The sequence below is a fragment of the Marmota monax genome, unplaced genomic scaffold (assembly GCF_021218885.2).
Source record: "Marmota monax isolate L192 unplaced genomic scaffold, Marmota_monax_Labrador192_F-V1.1 WCK01_AAM20220418_F8-fsc00290, whole genome shotgun sequence".
Taxonomy (NCBI): Eukaryota; Metazoa; Chordata; class Mammalia; order Rodentia; family Sciuridae; genus Marmota; species Marmota monax.
In genome coordinates, this window is record NW_026692628.1 from 348,754 (window position 1) to 369,970 (window position 21,217).

The following is a 21,217-nucleotide window of genomic DNA, read 5'->3' on the forward strand; positions in this document are numbered from 1 at the left end:
CTCATTGCCATCAATGTGTCATGTGTTCTCTTTGTTTTTTATATTCAGATGTGTTTTTAATATGTTAATCATTACAGCAAAGCAAATTATATTGGTCTGATTTTTATGTAAGTTAGTATTTTTAATTAGAACTAATTTATGAAAGCATGAATTAAGGTTTTACATATTACACTATAGCTTTCTGTTTAGTAGTTTTAGATATGGTTACTCTTTTCCAGTATTTTACATTTAGGTTACCATTTGAAGTAAGATTCAAATGTTGAATCCCTTGCAAGTCATATCTTGAGAGCAGTAAGGTTTATAATTACATCATACTTGGAAAAGGGTAAATTGGTATGCCTGTAGGTCAAGTGTAGATTGACAAGTTTCTTCCTGAAACTCAAAATGTCCATTCTAATATTTGATGTACATTATTACAGTACCAGTCTTTTGCAAGTAATATCTAAGTGGTAATGTGGAAATTCTTTGAGGTATTGTAAAATGTACATAAATGGAGGATTTCTTTCTAAATCTGCATTAATAATCAAATTTTGTTAAGCAGTAAAAATGGAAGTGGAGGGAAAACTATCTAAATCAGCTAGATAAAGTAACTTTATCACCTCTTCACAAAATAGTAGGTTGACTAAACAGCATAATGGATAAATACACTGTCAATTTTGTCTATTAAATGTTATCAATAGTGCCAGATGTTTCACGGCATACAGCTAGCAACTGGGGAGACTGAGGCAGGAGGATTGTAACTTCAGGGCAATCTCAGCAACCTGATGAGACCCTCAGCAACTTAATGAGACCTTGTTTCAAAATAAAAAATAAAAAGGACCTGCAAAGTGTCCCGGGTCCAATTCCTGGTAACCACAATCCCTGTCCCCATCCCCACCACCAATTATCAATTGTGCTTCAAAAGAAGCACTTTAAAAGTGCTGACTTGGGCTGGAGTTGTGGCTCAGTGGTAGAGCGCTCGCCTCGCATGTGCCAGACCCTAGGTTCGATCCTCAGCACCACATTAAAAAAAAATAAGTAAATAAACAAGTGAAATAAAGGTGTTGTGTCCAATTACAACTAAAACAAAAATAATATACATATATATTATATTATTTATATATATATAAATAATTAATATTATATATATATATAAATAAAGTGCTGACTGCTACCTGCCTGCTGTTTACAGATGTAACTCAGGGCCCAAAAGGAATAAGAGATAAACAGTAATACATGTACTTTTCAAAGATTCTTATCATTATTCACCAGCAACTGAGAAGGAGAAAAGAAAAATCAGTGATAGATTAGATATCCTCTCCTTTCCCTTCTCTTTATTTGCACTTTTCATTAGGTGTCCCTTCAGTGTGAGAACATGGCTGTGAAGCCTGGAAGTCCTAGCAATGGATGAAAAACAAGTAGAAAATGGGAGAATAGAGGACAGACCAGTTTTTCTTAGCTTTGTAGGCCTTTTAGTAGCTGTCATATGTGAAATATAGCAGAATAGCTTAATGGTTAAGAGCATTTTTTAAAAATGGAAACCTGCTTTTATTAGCTCTGTGATCTTATATGTTTAACCTTAGTCCTGTAACTCTTAGTGAGACCCTGTCTCAAAATTAAAAAAAAAAATGATTATTTAGGAGGGTTATGTGAGATCATGTGTATGAAGTGCTTTTATTAGTACCAAGTAAACTGCTTGCACAATCAATAAATAGTTTCTGCTGTTGCTGCAAGTATTGTTTTTGTTGGATTTCTTGGAAATAGATATTAAGAAAATGCCAGTTGAGACCATGTGTGATTTTGCTATGAATGAAAACGAGGTGAGGAAAATCTGAATTATTTACTTTGAATTTCATCATTTCTAACCTTAATCAAAATAAACCAGTGTTGTGCTGAAAATTTTGATATTTTCAGCTTCTAAAATATCTGTTGACATTTTGAACATAAGGAGCACATAGTAGTCCCTTAATCTTTTTTTTTTTACCAAGTCCAATTCTATCATTTAAAATTACATTTTCATGTATGCAAAAATTACATAGTACTAGGATAAAGAAGACAAAATTAACAGTTGTTAAGATATCAACTTATTTTGTTCAAGTAATCAACATGCATGTTTTTGAAACCAAAGGTCAAAATAAATTAGTAGTAGGATATTTATTTTAAAATAAGGACTTTCAACATTATAATAAACTTCACTGTTTAGTCCAGTTCCCTTTGAGGACTCAATGTCATCATCAGACTATCATTTTTCAAGACAGAATTATTAGGAATATAGAAATGATTTTAGATTGATACCTGAGATAGAAGGAATTTAAGTGTCTGTTAAGATTCTGCTAAGAATTCAGTTTTTTGTAAGTTACTTTTTTTGAGCCTGGCCTGTTTAGAAGAAAAAATAAGTACCTTTAAAGATCCTATGTTTTAATTGTATTTGCACAAATAGCACGTGGATTCTTTCTATTTACATTTATGTGTGCACATACATGTATATGTCCCCCTGCTTTTTTTTTTGTTTTAACTTTTGAGGTTAATCAGAGGAATGACTGCACTGACGGAAGAATTTCTTCTGTATTTGATTAAATACTAATTTGGTGATTTCTTCTTAAGTGTGACTTTTATTTAGAATTTTGGTCATTCTGCAATCTTAGAGAGTAAATTAAGTGAAAAATTGAGTTGAATCAAGATTTGGGGGTGTTACACAGCTCTTTTTCAGAATTACTTGATGTAGTGTAGAACACTTAAACTACTGATTTGCACATGGTAGATAAATTGAATGTAAATAGAATTCAACAAACCAATTAATAAGTATTTAAACATATTTTTTTTGTGTGTGATTCTGAACTATAATAGATATTATAGTTATACTGTGGTGATTTATCCCTTCATAATAGGATCAGGGAAAAAATGTTACTAGAATCCATAGAAGAAACATCCTAATTAATATACTTATGGAATAAAAACACCATTTTAAAGTTAGAGGTTAATATTTCTTGATTTTAAAGTTCATGATGGAGCCATACAAAATTATTGTGAAAATACTTGTATCATATCACTCTGTGAAAGTTTTATTTACTTCTTGTATTAAAAAAAGACTTCTTAAAAGTGCATTGTATACATTGTTCATCCTAGAATCAAGTGTTCATCAAACATCTGTAGTTCCCCCCATCCCTCCCCAAGAGGTTTTTAATTGGTGATGAAGAATAGTTGTCATCTACCAAATTAAAAACTGCAAGTTTGTAAACTTTGCACTCAGAGAAAGAAATATATGCCATAAAATGATTAAGTATTGACATGTGTACACCTGCTGTCAGGAAATAAACTCATATGTTGCAGTCTGGCAGACATGCATCTTAAAATGTATTGAATGAAACTGCTGCTGTATTCTTTATCCTTCCTCCTTTTTTCACCAGTACATCCTTTCTGTGCCTATAGGTGATTACTTTTGCTTCAGTTAGAGGAATATGATTTCATTTTTGCAGATATACTTGAAATCAGATGTACTTAAGTTAAATGGTGTTATTCTTCATGAGTGCAGTATTTGATCTAATCTAATAACTCATTGAAATACTAGCTTGGCCCTTAACACCAATGAGGAAACAAAGTTTGTCTACTTTGAAACATTTAATACCTTGTTTTTATAAAAACTTGAGCCTGAGACACATTAATATTTCACATTTTATCACATTATGTCAAAATAATTTCCCCCAGTATATGTGAGTATTAAAAGAAATCTCAGTTATTTTTAAAAGCAAATACTAGGATGGGTACTACATTGATGAAACATCTGAACATTATGGAATAACTCAACTAAATCTTATTGCGTGGAATATATTAAGTTTTTAGAACCCTAGAAGTCAGGTCAGAAATTTTCCTTTGCACAATTACAAAGTTTCCTTAAAATTGATAGTAATGTTTTATTTACATTTAATTATGAATTGAAATGGAAAGCTAAATCTTAAATGAAGGATCTTTTTACTGTCTTCATTTTTTAAATTAAAATTTATGTGGAAAATATATGCAGATACATTTTATTGGCCCCTAACATAATACTTGAACCATTGATGTATGCATGCTTGTTGTTGCATGTTAATACACAGACTCCCCTTATACAGTTTTTTATAGATTGTTTTGGGATACCTTTTGTCATATGATGTTTTAGTTTTAAGAATTACTTTCTTAAGAAATTAAAAAAATATTTTTTTTTGAATTCCTTTATGTGATGAGTTTTAACTAAACCTTGTACTATGGATGTTGTCAGTTTTAACTATACATGCTTTTAGCAATATTTACAGATTGCACACTTGAAAAAAATTGTCTTTTTTAGTGTAGTTTACGGTGACGATACCTGCTTGCCTTTTCCTTTGCAGCGTTGGCACAGGCATTGTGCTTATTTTGTTGTAAATGGTTCCAGTATTTTATCAGTTCGCTAGGCTGGAACTGATGAGAGGTAATTAGGTGACTGTATTTACAGCTTGAATAAGAAACTCGCCAGTGATTGAACACAAACTCATTGGGAGGGGGCACAGGATCAATTCTTAACTTGGCAAGACAGATTCCTACGTACACATCTTCCAAATGCAAACGACGAATACCTAAAGAAACTTTGAATATCTTTTCTGCCAGATCTCCAGAAAAAACATAACCAGTTCCAGAACAGAATACAGGGTAACGTTCACTTGGGTAGAGGTCGGGAGGCATGTACCACTTGCTGTCTTTGTTTCGATTGGGTGCATATCCTCTCATTAGGTAACCAGTAAAATAGTTATGTCTAGGAGGCAGGTCTGGCTTCAGTAACTTATGTATTAAATATTCAGTGTTGACAAACATGTCACTGTCCGTTTTCATAACATATGGAACATGTGGACAGTATGTTGCCACCCAGTTCATACCCATAAGTGTTTTAATGGTCAGATTATAGTATGTATCTAAGTATTCCTGTTGAATTATATCATGATACTGTTTGCTTTCTTCTAGTATTGCACGTTGAAGGTAGCCGTTTAGCTTAATACTTATGCCCAACAAAAAAATTCGTGTGATTTGGATACCAGGTGCTAGACTTTCGTTGCCCCAGGTTTGCCGAATAGCTCTTCTAGCTTCTATTTGTCCAGGTTCTGCTGCTATTAGTAGTATTAAAAAAGGACTTTTCTCCTGGCATTTTCCAGGCTCATTGATAATATATTTGAAATGGTAAGAATTTGAATGTCCAATGCCTTTTAAATTGTAAATACTTCCATTGGCACTAAGTGTATTCTCCAGCCCTGTAACTCCTTGTGGTGACAGGTCTGTGTTATTGGAGTTAGTTGCTGTTTGGGGCCTCAGAGTTTGAGGAACTGTGTCTTTCCAGATGTTCCGAAGGGAGCTGTGGTTTGTTTCACTCTTTGTAGAACGAAATCCTCGGAAAGTGTATGTCACAGGATTTTCTTTGAATCCAGCTTTACCTGGTAGCCAGTCATGATGATTGAAAAACAGAAACATAGCAAAAAGAAACACTAGAGAAAGTACACCAATAAGATGAGTACGGAACAGAGACCTCTTGGTGGTCCAGGTCATCTTTGCAAAGCAGCAATGCCTTCTTCTCCACTGAAGCATGTTGTAAATATCCAGTGATGGTATAGGAGATATTGGTGGCTGAAAATACTGTTTTCTTTTCTGAATCAGTAGTGTTCTTTGGTATTCATTTTCTAATTCAGTCACGTTGTGTCCCCTGTAGTCATCCTATAAAGATAAAGCATAAAGGTTTATAAAGTGCTAAATACTACAAAACTGTCTGAAAGGGCCTCTGGGTGCTATTAGGACAAATAAGAGGTTCTTAATCTGGGAAAATATAATAATGCAGAAACCGCTCATAATTTGTTTCCTTTCTGCATCATAATAATATTACTGAGAACAAGATTAATTAAAAAATATTTTGGTAGCAATTAGCACTTCTAAAGAGAAGTGATGGATTAATTTTCTACTTATTTCATTGTCTCAATAGCTCTGGTCATTTGTACATTGGCTTAAGTTAAGGATTTAAAAGTTATAAGTTTCTGGATTCCTGAGAAAAGGCCACGTAAGAAGACCTTGAGAACAGATGGAAACTGTATTGGCATTAATTAAAATTGATTTGACATACCATTGGTGGTATGGTGCACAGTCAGTGGCCTTTTTTGTAAAATGGTCATGTATCAGTCGTGGGACAGACGGTGCAAGGTTGATTATGGCAGAGTTCTGTTAGTCACAGTACACTGCTTGGCATGTTTCCATTGGCCCCTACTGTGTTGAGAAAGTCAATGAGAAGATGCACCTGTCAAAATTAATTTTCAGGGTCCAGTAACTTCAGAGTAGAATTTTTAGACAGTAATAAATGATTAACATTTTCAAGTACTCTCTTCTAATTTTAACCTTCCACTTCAAATATGAAATATTCAGGAGGTCTTTCTTTGTCCTTAAGATGGATTTTTAAAGTATGTAAAAATTATTTTAATTATCTGGTTTTGGGCAGCGGATATCATATACACTGCAACAGTTTTTCTAGGCTTCCTATAAAATATAGGCAGTAGCTACTATCAGTTCCAACTGTTTAAAATTTTAATTTTCATAAAATGTGTTTTAAAATACTCTTGAATTATGCTGTTGTAAATCTGCATTCAGACAGTTTATCAAATCCTTAGGACTTTTAATATCACAACACTTAAATTTTTTTAAAAAGTTTTTGAAATGTCAGTATGGGAAGTTCATGATTCCACATATTAAAAATTGGCTATGTCATCTTGCATCGAGGCTTTCAAGAGCATAGCACAAACTTATTCATGTTTGTTCTTAGATTTTTCTCTTTGTTCTTAGATTTTCCAGACCAAGAATTGGGGAGCATAGAGGTAGGCAAAGAGCTGTAGTTTGAATTCCACTAAAAGAATGGAAAACTTTTTGGGAAAGAAGACTAACAAATATATAATTTTGATTTTTTTCAGTTCTTTTCTGAAAATAATTTCTTTAAGCAAAAGAAAACTAATGAAAAATTTAATGTAGAAATATTTGTTTATTTAAAAAAATTTATGTAAATGCATTTGCTTATTTAGCTTGTCATACTGAGTCATGGTTAATAATAGATTTGTTTAACATTGACATGAAATTATTTTAGGAAAAATAGCATTTACATGTAAATTCTCATAATTGAATGATTACAGATTAAAATTCCCATACATAATATCAATACCTTGAAAATATTGGATAGAAAGTTAAGACATGAATGAAAGTACTATTCTAGTAGCAGCCACTAGGAGGAGCAAGTAGGTGGGAATTTGAAAGAACTTCTAAAGTGTAACAGTACAGGCACCAACCAGAATTTGATAATTCTTACTTTTTGAAATTATATAGTGCTTTTAGAAGTCTTAATATTCTTAACAAAATAATGAATCATCTCATAGTTATAAGCTAATTATTTTAAGTTTGGGGTTTTAAAAGCAATTGTTCATTAGAGTTTATTTGCATGCATTTAAATTTTTTACATTACTGTAAATGAAGAACAAGACTATTCATTGTATCAACAAAATATAGTTCTTTTGTAAGCGAAGTTAAGAATAATAGAGCTGAGTATTCTGATTTAGAAAGTAATCATTTCCTTCTTGTACTTGTAAATAGTTGGCCTTTGTGTTTAAACCAGGAAACAATTTTTAAGATTTTATTACAAAACGATACATTTGGCAACTAGTAAATTCCCCCTCCCCACCTCACAAAGAGATCAGTAGATGTTAGGGTTATGTATGTAAATTTAAAAGAAACAAAAGTTACTTTTAAAATTGTGTTTCAATCCAAACAAGTTCAGTGTACCAGCTTTCTGTTTCAGTCAAATAAATCTCTTAAATGTGTAGATGTATGGTTTAAAAAGCAATAAGTATAAGGTCATGTATTTGAATCAAGATATTGATAAGGTCATGTATCTGAAGAGGTGAATGAAATAAATATTATAGTAATAAGTTATGTTATTTTGATGAAAACATTATACCTGAAGTGATTTCTCCAAAACATTTCAGTGCTACAGAAAAGAAAAAATTATTACATATTATGATCTATCAAGTACAAAATTTTGGTTCTAATATGTTTTATAGTAATATATCATAATGTTGCACCTTAATTTAAATTTTATGATAGTTGTGTGTCTTTAAATATTAATCTGTGGAGGCTTAAAATCTGTATCTGCTTGTTTTGGAATCTCCCATTGATAAAAGAAGCTCATGTATCTAGCCTTAAAAAAAATTCTTTGTTAGAAGTTTCCTAGGTATTTATCATAGTTTTCTGTTAAGAGTAAGTAAAATTGAAGCAACTATTTCTCCTTTTATCAAATGATAATATATATTCTCCAGTTAATGCCTGTTACATTTGAATTCTTGAAAAGTGAGAACAAGACAAAAAAGCTTAATATTTTGGCATGCAAATAGTTTTGTACTTTCATATTTTTAGAAGAGAAATGACTTTGATTTATCTCTTACAATTCTTTTTTTATATTTTCAGTGTGTATTTATTTACATCTTGTGGATTGAAGTTCATGCAAATGATGTTACTGTAAAATGCAGTTCATTCCACTCACATGCATACAGAGTTTTATCATTTGACTTTCAAACGTTGATATATTTAGTCTATTGGAACAGCCTTAGATTTAAGTGGTGCTTTAATAGTAAAACTTATACACTTTCATTTTGAGATATCTAGCTTATAAAACTGCTTAATTAGGTGATTTTAACATTAATAAAGGTAACAAGAGGGACTTGATTTTTACAACCTTGTTTTCTTAATACTATATTATTTTGATCTGTTGGAATAAAACTTCATGGTTATTATTGAGTTGATGTTGAGATGTAGTAGGGCCTGTTATACATGGCTAATCTTAATTTCGTAATACAGTGCTTACATATTATCTTAAAAAATGTTTGCCTTCCGTGATTATTAAATAATACTAGTAAATTATAAAACAGGGAAAATCAAGATATTGATAGTTTTATAAAATTTTTAGGAATATCCTTGTTCTAGAACTCTTGAGTTTTGTTTTTTTTTTTTTTGCTATTCTAATGATGATTGTTGCTATAATAGTTTATTTGATTGATCTCTATACTGAATGTACATATAGTGGCAGTGGTTCATTACTGCATATTAACATACCCTGGAAGCATATTGGATACCTTTATATTTAATGTTTTGAGCTGTTTTGCATTGCTGTTTGTGGATATTTTATATCATAGTATTTTCACATTGTGTTGGAGTTTCACTTTTAGAAGGATCTCCAGGAGCAATTTGAGGTTTCTTCCTTTAGAATCAGTTACCTAAAATAAAAGTTCACTATTTCAAATAGAATTTTTTTTTTTTTAAAGCAACTATTGACACTTCTTTGTTTAAAGTTGTGTTCGTGGACACTGTACTAACATGTGACTCTACTGTGGTGTTATGGTATGCACAAACTCACACTGCCTTATGTGATCCTTTGCTAATGTTTTCCTTTTAGTATCTTATAGCTCAATAATACTTAAAATTTGTTGATATACTCTTAGATTGTATTCATTGTCATTATTAGAGCAAGTAGATTTTGGAGGGAAGGTTTCATTACTGTAAGCAGTTAAATATTTTGTTTTAAGAGGACTTTGCAAAAAAGCTCATAATATTAAGATCATCCTAAATGGTGTTCAATGTAATTTCACTGCATTGTCTCTTCATAGCCATTTTAAAGAGTGCACTTTAATTTACGAGATAAGGATTCATTTTGACCTAATTTAATGGAGGATTGCTGTGTTTTCTGTACAGAGCTACAGATTTTTTTAAGTTTAATTTCTCAGAGAATCCTTAAGTATGTTTTGTTACTATTTGCTTTTTCCATCTTATATGTCTATAGTCCATAATTACTCCAAGTTACACACTTAGCTGAATAAAGCAGTGGCAGCTTGTCTTCTAAACAATGACAAATTTTAAAATTATTTATTTAGAACCCCTTTCTTAGTTTCAAGGGCAGTGAACTGTGTGAACTTGTTTATAAAGGATTAGTGCCTCCAGGGTTATAAAAAGGTAACACATTTAAACAAATATCATACACAAGATATCGACATACCTTCCTTGGTCAGGCCATTTATGTGGTGAGGATTATGCCCACTGAAAATAGTTTTGGCACGCCATCACTTCAGCAAAAAAGATGCTATCGAACATGCGCACATCCCCCAACAGTCTGCCTTCTGCGATTGCTTTTCACAGTATCCAAAGTGTCCATCTGTCTGCTTGTCTTCAAGTTACCCTCCTTGTTCATATGGGTCCTAGTCTTCTGAGGTTTCCCCTTTCTTTCATTCTCTCTTTTGTTAAACAAAAGAGCTGTAGTTGTCCGCTGTATTTGGAGCACTGTTGACTCTTTCCGACAGTTGATGCATTGAAGCTTTTTACATCTGCTGTTTTCCTGGCTGGACAATGCAGTGCTGTATTCCCTTCTCAGTATCCATATTTCTAGTGTTAACACTAAGCTGCAGTGTAAAGCAGCAGAGCTAGAATCTAGTGCTTCGGTTGTGTTGGAAAAGAATAGGATTTACCTCTCTTCTTTCGTTGCTGTGTGGCAGCTGCAGGAAAGATTTTTTTTTTGAGCAGTTTCACTGGGGTTTTAGTCTATAATATGAAATCCATGGTTCTTCAGCTGCTGCACAAGCAGGCAGCAGTTTAAATGTGGGCTTGACAGATGCTCTCTCTGACAGAGCAGAATTTAACGTCACTGCTTGGCTGAATCCCACGTGATTGTTTGCATTCATTTTGACTAAAAACCTAAGGTAGAGAGAAGCTTAGAGATTTTACTTCTATGTGATAAATTATATATATTAATGTAAGTGTAACGATGAGTGAATAATGTGAAAATGGGATGATTATGAAATGAATGGTTATGATTTTATTTTATTGCAGCTCACTCCCCCCCCCCCCCAAAAAAAAAGGCAGCTCGAGCTTTCTAAACATTTCTGTGTTAGATGGTAGCTTTTATGCTTCTTAAATGCTTTGGGTAGGGCATAAGTAATACAAGGTTTTAAACGTAAATTGATATAACTTAACCCCTTCAGGACTTTTCTTTCTCTTCAAGTCCCACCACCCCCCAACATTGCTCTGAGTTTGCTAATAGGTAGTTAAGATTTACACTATTTATCTTTCATCTGTAATTTAGACTTTTCTCCTCTGTTTTCTGCAATTGGTATAAATCAGTTGCTGTAGATTGCTTTTAACTGTTGAAAGATGTGACATAGCTCACTTCTTTTTTGCTTTGTTAAGTGTTTTTTGAAGGCAGTAAATTTTGATCACTTTTTAATGTCAACATTTTTAATTTGTTTCTTTTCTTTAAAATTACATTTATCATAGATTCAAACAAATGATATAGTAGTAGAACACATTTGTATAGCATCTTCTTGGTGAATTAAGAGATCTTTTATTTATTTATTTATTTTTTGGTACCAGGGATTGAACCCAAGGGTGCTTAACCACTGAGCCACATTTCCCAGCCCATTTTACAATATTTTATTTTGAAAAAAGACAGGGTCTCGATATTGAGGCTGACTTTGAACATGTTGTTATCTTCTTGCCTCAGCCTCCCAAGCCCCTAAAATTACAGGCATGAGCCACTGTGCCCAGTGAATAATTTTTTTTTGTCTTAACTATGTTGTCTTATACTAGTATTTCAGGATGGTTTAGTAACTTGTCATGAAGCAAATTTCATAAACATTAGATAATCTGAAAGCCTCCTTAATATGATTAATCTCTTGGACACTTTTGGTATCTTGCTGTTTTTTTTTTTTTTTTTTTTCCTGAAAGAGCAGTGGGCAATTTTTTGTTTTGTTTTTTTTTTTAAAATAGCCCTATCAGTTTTTCCTCTCATATTCTAGGGACTAAGTAATTCCTTGATATTTATAGTTCGTCCTCAGTAATATCTGTTATTTCAAATGATTGAATAAAGATTTATATTTTCTATAATATTTTAAAAAATTGTCCTCATTTAAAAAAAAATTTTTTTTGATACTGGAAATTGAACTCAGGGGCGCTTGACCACTGAGCCACAACGCCAGCCCCTATTTTTTTTTCCTTAGTTATACATGGATACAATGTCTTTATTTTGTTTATTTATTTTTATGTGGTGCTGAGGATCGAACCTGGTACCTCACAGGTGCAAGGCAAGCGCTCTGCCACTGAGCTACAGTCCCAGCCCTGTCCTCATATTTTTTTTTTTAAATATTTCTTTAGTTGTAGTTGGACACAATACCTTTATTTTATTTATTTATTTTTATGTGGTCCTGAGGATTGAACCTAGCGCCTCGCTAGGCGCCGTGTCAGTGCTCTACCACGGCCCTAGCCACTGCCCTTATATGTATTATTTTTACTAAAAACTAAAAAATAATTTGGTTTTTAGTAATAAAAGTGTGCTAATAAAATGTGCTCTTTAGTTTTAGGAATCATGTGATTTTGTTTCTTAGGCATATATGTCATTTTTCTAAAAATTGTAGAAGGAATTTTATATATATGTATCTGTATATAGATACACATACATATGTATAACATATATATGTATGAAATCTAAGGACTTTGGTTAATCTAGCTTGAGCGAGAGTACTAAAACTCTTCTTAGCACTTAGGTTTATCTCCCACCATACTACAATGCATACTACTTCTTTTTTATTAGATAAACTGGAGTAACAGAGCAAAGATTATGAAACAACCTAAAATAATCTTTTTCCAAAAGTAGAAGTGGATTTTTGTAGACCAGTGTTTAGTAGTGATTTCTTATATAAAATTTGACTGTGAGTTAGTAGGCAGTGGCCATTTATTGTTTACCCAAAGTGAGGTTGTATGCTAACCACTTAAATTGTTACATAAAATGGCTTTTATTTCTCATGATGGTTTCATTATTGTAATATCCATTTCATTATTGTAATACCATTTTAAAGAAACCAGTGCCTAAAATTGTTAATAGTTAGCTTAAATATCAGCTAATTAGTGATTAAAGAACAAATTGGTTAACTTCAGAGCAAGATTATCTAAATTTTTATGCTGTATTCTTAACCATTATACTATATGGGCGTTAGAGAAATTGAGAATTTTTTCCCCAGCACTGACACAACATACTCAGTTATCATTAATAGAATTATGTGATGTTTATATTTTCACTTTGATCGCCTTTTCAATAAATAAATTTTGATTAACTACTGCATACTAAAATTTCATTTAGGCACAGATTATTAAATGTTGGGCATATGAAGATGATTTAACACATTCCTTATCTTTCTCTAGGAATGGATAAAATAATTATTTTAAAATCCTTTTTTAAAGTAAAAATTTTTGATGCTTAGTAACTGTACATATTTATGGGATGCATTGTGACATTTTAATACAGTATGTAAAGATCAAATCAGAGTAATTTCCATATTCATCATCTTTGCCAATTTTTTTGATTGAATTTTCTTTGATGTTCCACTGGGTTTTTTGGGTGTGTGTGTGGGCTGAGGTACTGGGGATTAAACCCAGGGACAAATAACCACTAAGTTACATGCCCAGCCCTGTTTTTTGTTAAAAAACTAAATTGCTTAGGGCCTCGATAAGTTACTGATACTGGTCTGGAACTTTGAGTTTAGCCTCTCATGGCTCTGGGATTACAGGTGTGTACCACCACACCTGGAAATCTTAATTACTAAGAGAGCTTCATGTTCATTAATGGTTCCCTCCAGTGTTGGCTTGAGCCCCTTCATTACCAGCAGGCTTTTTTTTTTTTTTTTTCCAACTATGCTTAACAAGTATTGATATAGCAGGAGACTCCTAACAAAAGATGCCTATGTACTTAGTCAGAATTTTCTTCAGATTTCGAGGTATATATCCACAAACTGTTTCTTAGGTTTAAGTTATGCTGATTAAGAACTTTTCTATAAAGAAAAAGAGAGCAGAGCTGGGTCCATGCCTGTAATCCCAGTGGCTTGGGAGGCTGAGGCAAGAGGATTACAAGTTCAAAGCCAGCCTCTGCAATGGTGAGGTGCTAAGCACCTCAGTGAGACCTTGTTTTTAAAGAAAATACAGAATTGGGCTGAGGATGTGGCTCAGTGGACAAGTGCCCTTCAGTTCAATCCCCAGAATCAAAAAAAGAAAGAGGAACTGGTGCTATACCTGGGTTCAGTCCCCAGCACCACAACAGCAACAACAAAACAAAACACCAAAAAGAAAAACAGCAGATGTGACATTAAAAGTTCCTAGTTTTTTCTTTTTTTCGTAGCATCCTACATGTTTCCAGTCAAGAGAAAAGTAAAAATCTTATGACAGGCAAGTTGTACAAGTTCTTCCTTTAGTTTCTTTTCATATCTGAATTCTACAGTTAAACTAAGTCAGTAAATGTGGCAGGTTTCTTTGTGAGACTCAGCAAACTGGCAGCTACTTTTACAGTTATAAAATGACTTATAATTATTATTTGCTTAGATCTACTTTTAATATTGTAACACATCCCTGATGGCCAGTTAGGTGTCCATTACTGTGTGCATTCTGGCCATAAATGTCCATCTGGTTTTAGCATTTCCCTTACCTTGTCTAGAAGAACCCTCAAGAAGCTAGAAGTTAAAGATGGGATTAGGGATGCCTCCTGATTCCTAGTTTTTACTGGGTAGAGGAAATAATTATTCTTTTGTTTATGCATTTAATATTTTTGAATGATTAATACATAGTAAATCAGATGTAAACCTGCTGTGCAAATTGCTCACTATCTAAGTAATTCATGGAGTTTTATTATCTATATTTGTATATAGGTTTAAGTCATGTCCTTGGTTGAAAAAAAGATTTAGAGAAAATTTTTAAATTTTATAGGATGAGACCACTTAAAAGAGTGAGAAATTATCTTTGAGTAATATGAGAAGGGAGGCATAAATCTACTCTTTACTACATTTGTCTACATTTCTCTTTATGCTTTAGTATGAGTAGTTGGCCTCTAAAATGAAAGTACTTAATTTCGGCTGATGCTGATCAGAAGAACTGTCTTTTTTTTCAGTGCTGGACAGGAATGAGTCATAATTTTCACTGCACAACTCTGAAAACTGCCATTTCAGAGTGTTATCTAAAGACCACTTTTAGTTTCATTGGGGTCCCTCAGCAATTTTGCATAGTAATATTAGAGTTTATACCTCTTGATTATTTTAAAATCTGATGCATTGCATTCCATTCTGTAAAAAAAAAATAGACAAAAGACTTATTTTTGCTTATTGTTAGTAAATGGTATTCCCTTTTTGTAGAAAAAAAATAGTGTTTATTTAAAAGTTAGAATTATCCTCTGAAGTATATAGATGATCCATAATTCAGTTTTATTCTTTGAGTTCACAAAGCAGGAATTACCCTGAGAGCAAATTAGCAATCTCAGAATGACCACAAGTGTCAGTGTTTGCCTGCCTTATTTTTCTCCTTCCATTTTCACCAAGTTGTGCAGCCAGATACTCATATTGTTTAAAAATTTCTTTTGACTTGAGAGCAAAGTTAAATTGATGTGTCATTTTTAGAACCATGTAGACATCTTTATCTGTTTTAATTCTTACAAACTATCAGTGATCCTGAAGGAAAATATAAACATTTAAAATCAGCAGTGATATGGCAAGTGCTAATTGGTTTCTCAGACACCTAGCTGTTTCAGCCAGGAATAGTACCTTTAGAGCTCTGGTTCTCAATGGGCGCAGTACTGGGGGCAGTACTGCTTGCTCTCTAAAGGTTCTGGAGAGCATTTAGTGGTAGGGCTAAGGTAAGTAGTAGTCCTGCAGTGTGTGAGACAATTTCTGTAAACAGCAAAGGATATTACTGTGTTCTGTAGGACTTCTGAGTGTCCCATTGATAAAAGATCTTTTTTTTGGTAATTAAATGAATCTAAAATATTGGCTTATAAAGTATATTTTTTAGTTTTAATATGCACTGAATTTTCTAAGAATGTAACTACAATGTATAATCAAAGGAAGCTTGTACTTTACTTTGTACTGAACTTTGCAGGTAATTCACCATTTTAGAAATTCATGTTGCTTATGGCATTGATGTCTACAGTAATTAAATCTGTTAGTATAATTGTTGCATTTATTGTGATTTTATTGGTAGGTATCAGAATCTGGATAGCCATGTCTGGTGTAATGTCTGACAATTCCATGTTGAAATAGGTATTTTTATCAGTTCACAGCTTTACTTGTAGATGTGTCTAAGATCTGATTTTTTAAATTAAATTATTTATTTATTCTAATTTGTTATACACGATGGCAGAATGCAGTTCATTTCATATTACACATACAGAGCACAATTTTTCAAGTCATTGATTGTACACAAAGTATGTTCACACCATTCGTGTCTTCATACCATGTACTTAGGACACCATTCATGTCTTCATACATGTACTTAGGGTAATGATGTCTAACTCATTCCACCATCATTCCTACCCCCTTGTCTCCACCCTTACCCTCCCCCCCATCATCATTATGAGTCAGCATCCTCATATCAAAGAAAACATTTGGCCTTTGTTTTTTTGTGATTGGCTTACTTCACTTAGCATTATATTCTCCAATGCCATCCATTTACCTGCAAATGCCATGATTTTTTTTCTCTTTTAATGCTGAGTAATGTTCCATTATGTGTATTTAACAAAGTTTCCCTAACCATTCATCTACTGAAGGGCATCTGGATTGGTTCCACAATTTACATAATGTGAGTTGTGCTACTATAAACATTGATATGGCTATGTCTCTGTAGTATGCTGTTTTTAAGTCCTTTGGGTATAAACCAAAGAGTGGGGTAGCTGGGCCAAATAGTGGTTGCCTTCCAAGTTTTCCAAGGAATCTCCATACTGCTTTTTGTATCGACTGCACCAATTTGCAGTCCCACCAGCAATGTATGAGTGTGCCTTTCCCCCCACATCCTCGCCAACACTTATTGTTGTTTGTCTTCATAATAGCTGCCATTCTGACTGGAGTGAGATGAAATCTTAGAGTAGTTTTCATTTGTGTTTCTCTAATTGCTAGAGATGTTGAACATTTTTTTCATATATTTGTTGATTGATTGTATATTCTATTCTGAGAATTGTTTGTTCAGTTACATGGCCCATTTATTGATTGGGTTATTTGGGTTTTTGGTGTTTAGGTTTTTGAGTGCTTTATATATCAGAAATTAGTGCTCTGTCTGATTTGCTTGTGGTAAGGATTTGCTTCCATTCTGTGGGCTCTGTTCACCTCACTGATTCTTTTTTCTGAGAAGAGGCTTTTTAATTTGAATTCATCCCATTTATTGATACTTCGTTTTAATTCTTGCCCTATAGGAGTCTTACTAAGGAAGTTGGGGCCTAATCCGACATAATAGACATTTGGGCCAACTTTTTCTTTCACCTTTCTTTTAAGTGCAAGGTATCTGGTTTAATTCCTAGGTCCTTGATCGACTTTGAGTTGAGTTTTGCGCATGGTGAGAATTAGAGGCTTAATTTCATTTTATTACATGTGGATTTCCAGTTTTCCCAGCATTATTTGTTGTAGAGGCTAACTTTTCTCCAATGTATGTTTTTGGTGCCTTGGTCTAATATAAGATAACTGTAGCTATGTGGGTTAGTCTCTGTGTCCTCTGTTCTCTACCATTGGTCTACAGGTATATTTTGGTGCCAGTAGTACCATGCTGTTTTTGTTATTATTGCTCTGTAGTATAGTTTGAGGTCTGGTATAGTGATGCCACCAGCTTCACTCTTCTTGCTAAGGATTGTTTTGGCTATTCTGGGTCTCTTATTTTTACAGATGAATTTCATGACTGCTTTTTCTATTTCTATGAGGAATGCCATTGGGATTTTGGTTGGGATTGATTGAATCTCTGTAGTGCTTTTGGTAGTATGGTCATTTAGACAAAATCAATTCTGCCCATCCAAGAACAAGGTAGATCTTTCCATCTTCTAAGGTCTTCTTTAATTTCTTTCTTTAGTGTGCTGTGGTTTTCATTGTAGAGGTCTTTCACCTCTTTTGTTAAGTTGATTCCCAAGTATTTTATTTTATTTTATTGAGGCTATTGTAAATGGGGTGGTTTTCCTAGTTTCTCTTTCAGAGGATTTGTCACTGATGTACAGACATGCTTTTGATTTATGGGTGTTGGTTTTATATCCACCTACTTTGCTGAATCCATTTATTAGTTCTAGGAGATTTCTGGTGGAATGTTTGGGTCTTCTAGGTATAGAATCATATCGTCTGCAAATAGGGATAATTTGAGTTCTTCTTTTCCTATGTGTATCCCTTTAATTTCTTTCATCTGTCTGATTGCTCTGGCTAGAGTTTCAAGAACTATGATTAATAGAAGTGGTGAAAGAGGGCATTCCTGCCTTATTCCAGGTTTTAGAGGGAATGCTTTCAATTTTTCTCCATTTAGAATGATGTTGGCCTGGGACTTAGCATAGATATAGCCTTTACAATGTTGAGGTATGTTCCTGTGATATCCCTATTTTTTCTAAGGTTTTGAACATGAAGGGCTGATGTATTTTGTTGAATGCTTTTTCTACATCTATTGAGATGATCGTATGATTCTTATCTTTTAAGTCTATTGATGTGATGAATCATATTTATTGATTTCCATGTGTTGAACCAACCTAGTAGCATCCCTGGGATGAATCCCACTTGATAATGCTGCACTATCTTTTTGATATGTTTTTGTATTCAATTTGCTAGGATTTTATTGAGAACGTTTGCATCTATGTTCATTAGAGATATTGTTCTGCAGTTTTCTTTCTTTGATTTATCTTTGCCTGGTTTTGGAATCAGGGTGATATTGGCCTCATGAGTGTGTTTGAAGTGTTCTCTCTTTTTCTATTTCATGAAATAGTTGAGAAATATTGGTGTCAGTTCTTCTTTAAAGGTCTTGTTGAATTCTGCTATGTATCCATCGGGTCCTGGGCTTTTTTCTTTGTTGGTAGGATTCTGATGGCATCCTCTATTTCCTTGCTTAAAATTCATCTGTTTAAATTGTGTATATCATCCTGATTTAGTTTGGGCAGATCATATATATCTAGAAATTTGTCTATGCCTTTGATATTTTCTATTTTGTTGGAGTACAAATTTTCAAAATAATTTCTAATTATCTTGTGCATTTCCGTGGTGTCCATTGTAATATTTCCTTTTTCATCACATATTTTAGTAATTTGAATGTTCTCTGTCCTCCATTAGCATAACTAAGGGTCTCTCAATTTTATTTATTCAAAGAGCCACCTTTTTGTTCTGTCAATTTTTTCTGTTTTTTCTTTTGTTTTAATTTCATTGATTTCAGCTCTGGTTTTAATTATTTTCTGTCTTCTACTGGTTTTGTGATTGATTTGTATTTCTTTTTCTAGGGATTTGAGATGTAATGTTAGGTTGTTTATTTGTTGACTTATTTTTCTTTTAAGGAATGAACTCCATGCAATGAACTTTCCTCTTAGTTCTGCCTTCATAATCTCCCAGAGATTTTGATATGTTGTGTTAGTGTTTTTATTTACCTGTAAGAATTTTTGAAACTCCTCCTCGATGTCTTTTGCAACCCATTGTTCATTCAATACCATATTATTTAGTCTCCAGGTGTTGGAGTATCTTTTATTTTGTCATTGATTTTTTAATTTCATTCCACTGTAGTCCAATAGAATGTAGGGTAGTATCTCTACTTTTTTGTATTTACTAAGATTTACATTGTGGCATAATATATGGTCTGTTTATAGATTCATGTGATGCTGAGAAGAAAGTGTATTTGCTTTTTGATGGATAATATACTCGATACATGTCAGTTAAGTCTTAAGTCATTGATTTTATTATTGCATTCTGTACTTTTTTTTTGTTTATCTTTTGTTTGAAAGATCTATCGAGTGGAGAAAGAGGTTTGTTAAAGTCACCGAACTTTATTGTGTTGTGGTCTATTTGACTCATGAACTTGAGAAGAGTTTGATTGATGAACATTGAAGCTCCATTATATTTGGGGCTCATATATTTATAACTGTTATGTCTTGTTGATGTATGGGTCCCTTGAGCAGTATGAAATGTCCATCTTTATCCCTTTTGATTTACTTTGGCTTGAAGTGTACTTTATTTGGTAGTATAGAAACCCCTGCTTGTTTATGTAGACCATGTGAATGGCATATTTTATCCCAGCCTTTCACCTTCTGTCTGTGGGCATCTTTTCCTGAGATGAGTCTCTTGGAAGCAGCATATTTTTGGGTCTTTTTAAAAAATCCAATCTACCAGCCTATGTCTTTTGATTGGTGAATTTAGGCCATTAATATTTAGGGTTATTATTGAGACATGATTTGTATTAACAGTCATTTTTGGTATTTAGCCTGACTTGGTTTCTCCTTTGGTTGGCTTTTCCTTTATTGTAGTTCTTTCCTTTGCAGATTTTCATTTCCTCCTTGTGGAATATTTTGCCAAAAATTTCTGTAGTACCAGCTTTCTTGCTATAAATTCTTTTAGCTTTGTTTATCATGGAAGGTTTTTATTTCATTGTCAAATTTGAAGCTTAATTTGCTGGATATAAGATTCTTGGTTGGCATCCATTATCTTTTAGTGCTTGGTATATGTTGTTCCAGGATCTTCTAATTTTTAGTCTGGGTTGAGAAATCTGCTGAGATCCAAATTGGTCTTTCCTTATAGGTAATCTGATTTTTCTCTCTTGTGGCATTTAAAATTCTATCCTTATTCTGTAGATCTGTTGTAATTTTGTACATTTGATGTCCTTTAGGCCTCTTGTATTTCATTTTCCAACTTATTCTTCATGCTTGGGAAATTTTCTGATATGATTTTATTGAAGAGATTGTTCATTCCTTTGGTTTGAATCTCTGAACCTTCCTCTATCCCAATAAATCTTAAATTTGGTCTTTTGATGGTATCCCATAATTCTTGCATATTCTGTTCATGGTTTCTTACCATCTTCACTGTGAGGTCAACTTTATTTTCAAGACTATATATTTTGTCTTCATTGTCTGAGGTCTTGTTTTTCAAGTGATCTAGTCTGTTGGTGATGCTGTCTATTGAGTTTTTTATATAGCTTAGTGTTTCTTTATTTCAAGGATTTATGTCTCCCCCCCCCATCCCCCTTTCTCTTTCTTGAAGTGATCTCTTGCAACTTGTATTTGCTCTCTTATCTTTTTGTTGGTGTGATTGATGGTTGCCTGTATTTGTATTCTTATCTCTTTCTACATCTGACTTAGTGACACATGTAAAAACTGTTTTTAGCGTGCCAAGGATTTTAGAATATGTTTAGTGAATCTGTGGAGATAAGATTTTCATGA

General features: G+C 33.0%; 2 protein-coding genes across 2 annotated transcripts in view; one reads left to right on the plus strand and one right to left on the minus strand.

Annotated features, from left to right (window-relative positions):
- Positions 1-21,217, plus strand: part of Cdc73 (cell division cycle 73) — a 118,797-nt gene that overhangs the window by 57,516 nt on the left and 40,064 nt on the right. The gene's annotated exons all lie outside the window — the stretch shown is intronic.
- Positions 1,801-10,667, minus strand: B3galt2 (beta-1,3-galactosyltransferase 2). The gene is made up of 2 exons (XM_046446314.2): positions 10,049-10,667; positions 1,801-5,691 (listed from the first exon to the last, which is right to left on the minus strand). Exon 2 carries the CDS (start codon positions 5,563-5,565, stop codon positions 4,297-4,299), a length of 1,269 nt encoding a protein of 422 aa, XP_046302270.1. The 5' UTR covers positions 5,566-5,691; positions 10,049-10,667; the 3' UTR covers positions 1,801-4,296.

What these genes read in the sequence shown, in the direction of transcription:
- B3galt2 (XM_046446314.2), bottom strand. Translation starts at nt 5,565, where the DNA reads ATGCTTCAGTGGAGAAGAAGGCATTGCTGCTTTGCAAAGATGACCTGG.